At 35.4% G+C, this 8,247-nt stretch overlaps 1 protein-coding gene across 1 annotated transcript in view; it reads right to left on the bottom strand.

The window, feature by feature from the left end:
- Window positions 1-5,609: 5,609 nt before the first annotated feature.
- SH3YL1 (SH3 and SYLF domain containing 1) overlaps window positions 5,610-8,247 on the bottom strand; it is a 53,904-nt gene continuing 51,266 nt past the window's right edge. The window contains 4 exon segments of the mRNA XM_043987592.1: window positions 5,610-5,763; window positions 5,765-5,785; window positions 5,787-5,846; window positions 5,849-5,928. Of these exon segments, the coding sequence (XP_043843527.1) occupies window positions 5,734-5,763; window positions 5,765-5,785; window positions 5,787-5,846; window positions 5,849-5,928 (191 nt within the window). The 3' untranslated portion in view covers window positions 5,610-5,733.

Genomic DNA, 8,247 nt, shown 5'->3' with positions numbered 1-8,247 from the left:
TTTCCAGAAACTGGAAGCAGTAGAAAAAGTAGATCATGTGATTTGAACACTGAACGGGGACCTACATTCCTTTGCTACTCATAGGTGGAGGGACCATCAAGTACTCAACAAAACAATTTCTCTTATAACTCGTATGTAATATCAGAAGCCATCTTGGTTGAGATTGTAAGTGTATAGGTAATAGATGTTTAATTTGTGTATTGATTTTTATGCCAAGATTATCACATGATATATAGTAACAAGATGTGTCTTTCCATTTGTGTGGAGGAGTTGACTCCATTATGCTAGTTGTATGTCCTAGTGTTCATCAAGTCCACAGTGGAGACAGGGTTTTGCCACTTGGTTGGGGTCTTGGAACTGATTCTGAATGGGCACAATTATACTTCCCATACTCCTTAAACTAGAGACTTGTGGCCACCCAGAGAGAGGCAGAACAGGTAGATGGAAAGTAATTTACTTTCTCACAATCATAAAGAAATTTACTTTTTCCTAGTTCTCCCACCCAGCAAGATACAGTACCATAACTACTAGGGTTACTATGGATTGATCAGTTAAAGATACTGGAGACCATCAAGTTCAAATCTCAAATTTTATAGCTGAGGAACTGAGAACAAGAAAAGTTAAGTGACTAGCCCAGGATCACACAACTAGTTAGTATCAGAGGTGGAATTTGAACTCAGTTCTTTCTGACTTCAAGTCCAGCACTCTCTCTCTCTCTTCTGTCATGCATGACTGTCAAGTAAGTAGCATAGGTACTGAAGGTTCAGATAGATATTGCTGTTACCTAGAGCAGTTTGGGATGACTGAGGAATAGAATACAATAGGACTATTTCCTTCCTCCATTCTGGACACTGTGTTTATGTTAAGGTGACCAAGGAGTTAGTTGGGGGGAGGGGGGCAGCTAGATGGTGCAGTGGATAAAGCACTAGCCCTGGATTCGGGAGGACCTGAGTTCAAATCCAACCTCAGACACTTGACACTTACTAGCTGTGTAACCCTGAACAAGTTCCTTAACTCTCATTGCCCCACCAAAAATAAAATAAAATAAAAAATAAAAGGAACTAGTTTTGGTGGATGAGACTTGGACAAAGAGCTACCTCAGGTTCAAGGACACAAATTCTGAAAATCCAATTGGTGTCTGAAGCATAGCTGTGAGACCTATTCTTCCAGTCTTCTTTGGCATATATAATGTAGCAACAATCAAAGAACTGGTGGATGAATGGATATCTGGGAACTGGAGTGGACAAGAAAAAAGGTGAAAAAGATGTAATAAATTATAGTTATTGCTATGACATGAAGGAAAGTTTGAATCCAGAAGGAAAGGAACTTACTACAAAATACACTAGAGTAACTTTGAACCTAAATTTAAAGCTTATGTGTTATAACATAGTTGACCTTTATTATAGTAGGAATCTGCTAGCAAGGATCCCGTTAAGGTGGAATGGAGGGATGGCACTGAATAATATCTGTATACATCATAGTACTGAGGGCAGCTGTTCCTAAATGACCCTCAGGAGACAAAGTACATAATACTTCCTGCTCCCATTATAAAGCCAACAACAAAAAACAATTTCAAAGTATTCTCCCCATGACTTTCTGAAGGCTGGCAGTAGAGGCAATCCACAACATATGGTGAAAGGCCTTATCTATAAATGCAGCCCCGAAGATTTCATTAGATATCTTGCCTTCCTGTGTCACTATTGACTTATATTGACTTTGAAATCCACTAAAAATATGATACTTTTAAAAGAATCTTAAACAACTTCATTTGTTTGTTTTATTAGGACAACAAAAGTAATCACTCTATAATTAAAAGAAATTTGTTAGATATTTTTCCTTTCAAATAATTTCAGAATGTTTCTTCATTTGTCAAAATTTATTATTATTTTGTTTTGACTCAACATACTTCCAAATAACCATACAGCCTTCAAAGAATATTCTCTGACATCCATTTATTAATTAACAGAAATGATTTGGCCCTCTATCTTTGATGCTAAAATGCTAATATTAATGTTTGCATTTGTTCAAAATTTGATTGTCTTTCAGTGTTGGCTTTATTTGCATCATCTCATTGATGCTTTCAGGTTGTGGTGCTAGAGAAGACTTTTGAGAGTCCCTTGGACAGCAAGGCAATCAAATCAATCAAAATTTAAGAAATTATTCATGCTATTCCCTGGAAAATCAAATACTTTGGACATATATAATGAGAAGACAGGACTCATTAGAAAAGACCCTGATATTGAGAAAAATTGAAGGCAAAAGTAAAAGTTGATGACAAAGGTTGAGATGGTTAGATAGCATCATGAAAACTACATGAACTTTGACATACTTCAAGAGATAGTGGAGGATTGAAGGATCTGGTGTGCTATGATGCATATGATCACAGAGTTGGACATTACTGAATAACTGAACGCAAAGTCTTTTGTACATATTGTTCTTTGGGGTCTACTTTCTTCATACAAGCATTTACATGCTTTTTTTTTTTAAATCTTCATAGTCTTCATTCCTAACAGTGCAATAATATTTCATCATATTAACTTGCCACATTTTTCAACGATTCCCCAATTGGTGGCATATTTTGTTTCCAGCTGTTATTAATATTTTTGTACATATGGATCTTCTCTTGTTGTCAATACCCTCATTGAGGTATAGTCCCAGTACTAGCACTATTTCTATACTGTTATAAAATAATATGAACAATTCAATCTCTTATATAACTCAAAATTGTTTATTGGAACCAATTCATAGCTCTAACTAGAAATGAATTAGCCTATCATTCCATAGTTCTTCCAATAATGCATTTTCATATATTTTTCTGTCTTTGTTACATTTGTTGATATAAGGAAATACCTCAGAATCATTTCTTTGCTTATTAGTGATTACAAACATTTGTTCAGTTCATTAGCAATTGTTTATATTCCTTATTCTGATTTTTTTCCATATTCTTTATCACTTGTATATGGGTGATGCTTTCTACAAGAATTGCACCAACTCCCTATTTTTTTTTGCATGTCAAATTTCCATTGGAGGGGCAGCTAGGTGGTACAGTGGATAAAGCACCAGCCCTGGATTTAGGAGGACCTGAGTTCAAATCTGACCTCAGACACTTAACACTTACTAGCTGTGTGACCCTGGGCAAGTCACTTAACACCAATTGCCTCACAAAACAAAAAGTTTCTATCAGAGATATTAAATGTAAGGCTTGTTTGCATGTTTTAAAAATCTGAGTAATTTCTTGTTATCCTTGAGTTTATTTGTATAATAGCCTTTTAAATTCACTATATTTATAAAAGACTATATAATAACAGTCTTTCTTATTATTTTATTTGTCATTAATTTTATTCTTCCTTACCTTTGCGGTAGATTGGTTTTCCTGATCATCTCTATACCATGATGCCTGAATTCCAACATTCACTTCTATATGGTCCCATGATTGTGACTTCCCATTTCAAAGCTTCTACTCTTACCTACTTAGCACTTACCTACAAGTGTTGTCATTCCCTATTACAATGTAAGCTCCTTGAAAGAAGAGACTGTCTTGTTTGCTTATATTTTATCTCATTGCTTAGCATAGTGCCTGGCACATAATAAGTACTTAATAAATAATTTTTCATTAATTTTAAGTTTAAAAGAGGCATATTGATGTCAACTGCAATTACTGTCAACACCTAAATCTTTTTTCAATACATTTAGGTAGTGCTTTAAACACTTAGCTATTCCATTTGATGCATATATATTTATTATTGATACTTTTCCACTAAGGACAATGTGGCATAGTGGAATTAGAAAACCTTGATTTAAGTCTTGTCTTTGACAGACTACCTATGTGACCAAAAACAATCATTTCATTTCTCCATTGAGTCAATTCTCTAAGACGAGTCACAGATATACATTGGTGGAGGAAATTTCTATCTCAACACTTCCCTATACTGTTGAAATAATAGGTGTTGGCCTTCACATTCCCTCTCCCCATTTATTACCACCACTAACGGTTTCACTATTACCTCTAAGGACCAAATATATGGCAATAAATCTCTTCATAACCTTCCCCCTTCCTACCTTTCCAATACTCAAATTTCACTACCCTTCAGATATTTTATGATCCAGGAACACTTACCTTCTTGCTATCCTTCTAATAGGACTCTAATATTCCATGTCTTTTCACTGTCTGTCCTCCATGCATCTAATACTTTCTCTCTTCATGACCACCTAATGGCTTCCTTTAAGACAGCTCAAATTCCACCTTCAGAAAGAGAATTTTCCCAGTTATCATTACACAGAGAGAATACTCATATACCAATAGCTAAGTGGTCAAAGGATATAAAAAAAAGTTTTCAAAAAAAAGAATTGCAAAGTTTTCACAAGCACATGAAAAAATGCTCCAAATCACTAATAAAATAAAAAGTACAAATCAAAACAAGCCTGAGGTTTTACATCACACCCTGAATATTGGCAAAAATGACAAAAATGCCAATAGTCAATGTTGAACTGGTCATGGAATCTAATGAGCACACTAATACATTTTTAGTAGTGCTGTGAAATGATTCAACCATTTTGAGAAGCAATTTAGAATTATGCCAATATAGTAACTATAATACCCATGCCCTTCAAAGATTCCATTAACTCCAAGGAAGTCATCAATAAGAAAAACATCCCCATACACACCTAAATATTTATAGCAACATTGCTTTTGATAGCTAAGAATTAGAAACAAAGCAGATGACCATCAAGTAATAACTAAACAAAGTATAGTACATGAATGTAATGAAAGATTACTATCTTTTAAGAAATAATGTGAGGGCAGCTAGGTGGCGCAGTGGATAGAGCACCGGCCCTGAATTCAGGAGTACCTGAGTTCAAATCCGGCCTCAGACACTTAACACTTACTAGCTGTGTGACCCTGGGCAAGTCACTTAACCCCAATTGCCTCACTAAAAGAAAAAAAAAAGAAAAAGAAATAATGTGTCTGAATGGAAAGATCTATATGAACTGATTCATAGTGAAGTAAGCAGAGCCAAGAAAATAATATATACATTAACTACAATGTAAATGGAAAGAACAACTACAAACAAAAAAATCAAAAGTAAATGTTACGGGGCAGCTAGGTGGCACAGTTGATAGAGCACTGGCCCTGGATTCAGGTGAACCTGAGTTCAAATCCGGCCTCAGACACTTGACACTTACTAGCTGTGTGACCCTGGGCAAGTCACTTAACCCTCATTGCCCCGAAAAAAAAAAAAGTAAATGTTACAAAATTTAAAAGATCAAGCAGGAATAAATTGAAGAAATATAAGAAGATACCCCAAACCCACCCTTTTTGGAGGGGGGAGGTCTACAAGTATTACACATGTTTTCAGACTGTTTCAATATACTGTAATGATCGGCTATACTTATTTTTTTTCCTCTCTAAAAAATACTATTTATTATATGAAATGGCTCTCTGGGAAGGGGTGGGGGAAAGATACTTGGGATAACTATGATGTAAGAAGGAGAAGATATCAATAAAAACATTTTTAAAAATCAGTACACATATTTAGATAGATACATCTTTAATGTTAATTCTTCTATAGAAATATACATATATGTCATTTCATGTACTTGATTAAAAATTCAAAAGCACATATTTACAATTTTCCCAACTTCTTTGAAACAGTTCATAATGCAATAATCTTCCTAGCATGATAGTGACAGCTTTTATTTATATATTTTACTAAAGAAGAAAATAAATAATGCTTAATCCAGTGAAACATAATTGGCTGGAAAAAATGCCAGTTTGACCTCGAAGGTCTTCCTTCCCACCAATCAAAAATGTGAATTGTTTTGGATATTACTGTGATCCGGGTCTCCAGCCTTTGAATTTCAAATCCCCTGGCTGCTGCCCTTCAAAAGAAGACAGTGCTGTCACTTCTACTGGCTGACTTGAACTACCTAAAATGAGAGGAAAAAATTATATATTTTTATTTTTTGCGAGAATAGAAAAGGAACACCTAAAATATCCATTCTTGTAGTCATTCTTCTGCTTTGGATTCATCAATTAACCTGCCTTTGAGCTTTTTCCTTTAATAGTACTTTTTTGTTTCAGTATTGTTCTTTCTAATTATGAACAAACTGATATTTACTTCTCTGACCACACAAAAGAAGACAATATATTCCCCGGGGGTATGGGGGGGAATCCTAAATCCGTGGACAAGACCTCGGTCTTCTGGAGTCCCTGAATTTACCAGGAGTACATCACAGAATTAATCCTAATCAGAATTCTCTCATAACTTAGAAGATGATATTTGAGAACTGCTACAACTGAAAATTCCATTACCAAAAGCTACAGGAACTCTCCCTTAACTCCTTCCTAGTATGGCTGAAGTCTACCTTTCCTTATTGGGCATTATTCTGCTTCTTGTTGTGATGAGTGAAGATGAAGGGATTTATTTCCTTGTTGAATATCTTGGGGCTATGTAGTTTCCTCTGTCCAGCCCAAGGAAATACAAAACAAAATGAAAGGGCAGGAGGAGGCAGCCGCAGGAAGCTTTTGAACAGATTTGCACTGGGAGGTTTGGGGAGATACATATGGATGGATGGATGGATGGCAGAGGTAGAGAAGAATGGTTCACCCAGGCTTCAAAATGGCGAACAGAGTTCTCTTCTACCATATGCAGACAAGACAGTGGTAGAAAAGCTCAATAATTATTTAAGTTAATTAAAAATTAGAAATTAAATTTTAAAAATAACAAATTTGTGGACATTTCCCTGGCTAAGAATCTAAAAACTAGTGGAATGTTTCTCCTTTCCACTTTCTCCTTTCTATTTGAAAGGATGAAGGTTTAAATTCAAAGTTCCTCATCTCCTAAGCTTTTTCTTATTGTTTGAATATATCAATCTAATTTTTTTTTCAGGTAAAAGATGAAATCAATCTTCTTGTGTGTGTGTGACTCTGTGCACGCATGCATGCATGTCTTTAGTTACACTCAATGTAAACAAGAAAGTTTTTGGCTATTGGACAAAATATAAATGAATTGTTGGACTATCCAGGATAGAAACAGAGAATGTTTGGGGACTTGATGAAGTATAATAATGTTATTAATAATCAGTATTAAAATATGTATTTTCTTAAGATCTCCAAGTTATGAGTGAAAAAGAATACCTGTAGATTTGACCCATTTCCTTTGAACTTAAGTGTGTGTCATTGTTCACAAATCTAGCAGATCATTTGAATGTGGCTTCTTGGGCTAATCTCCAGTGAGAATAGAAGGTTGTATTTAGAGAAGAGATTCCACTCAAATCTAAATCCCTGAGTGGAGACAAGTATAGTCTGGGGAGGATTCAAATATGCAACCCATACATTATAAAGACTGCGTAGAATTTGATTGCTCCTAGAAGTCAAGGTTAAATATATCAATCCCTAGAACAATCCAAATTGTTCAGAAGGCTTAAGGAAGCTTCACTTGGTTGTGTATATTAGAGAAGTTGCGTACCACCTTCATAAGAAACTCTGATCCCCAGGAGTGACCAAGAGAGTGGTAGTGGAATGATTATTGGATCTGAAGTAAAGAAAACCTTTGTTGTTCTCAGCTCCTCACTCACAGTAACCCCACATATTTAATCAGTTGCTAAGTCTTGTTTCTACCTTCATGATCTTTTATATATGTTCTCTTTATTATACTCACATAACTGCCATGCTTATACAAGCCCTCATCATGATTCATCTGAACTATCACAATACTTTTCAGATTGGTCTTTCTGTTTCAAATCTCTTCCTGTTCTACTCTGTCTTTCATTTAGCCCCTCTAATGATTTTTCTAAAACACAAATTTGAGGATGTCCACCTTCCCACTACTCAAACTCCAGTGGTTCTCTATTATCTACAGTATCAAATATAAAATCCTGTTTGGCATTTAAAGCCCCTCAAAAGGTGGCTCTTCCTGCTTGTCAATTCTTATATTTTACTCCTCTCCATACATTCTAAGATCTAGTGAACCAGACCTACTTTCTGTTCCTTACACATGGCACTTTATTTCCTCATTTTGTCCATTTTCATTGGCTGTCTCCCATCCTTGGAACGCTTTCCCTTCTTACCTCCACCCTCTTGGTGAAGGTCATAGTGAACTTAAAGGACAAAGAGAGAGTCAGTGTATTACAGTGTTTTGGATTCAGAGAACTTGGGCTCAAATCCTGCCTCTGTGACCTTGAGGAAGTCCTTAAACATTTTAGAACCTCAGTTTCCTCATATGTGAAATGAGTAGATTAGATTAG

The sequence above is a fragment of the Dromiciops gliroides genome, chromosome 2 (genome assembly GCF_019393635.1).
Source record: "Dromiciops gliroides isolate mDroGli1 chromosome 2, mDroGli1.pri, whole genome shotgun sequence".
Taxonomy (NCBI): domain Eukaryota; kingdom Metazoa; phylum Chordata; class Mammalia; order Microbiotheria; family Microbiotheriidae; genus Dromiciops; species Dromiciops gliroides.
Note: the sequence above shows the minus strand (reverse complement) of the source record. Positions and strands in the feature narration are given on the sequence as shown.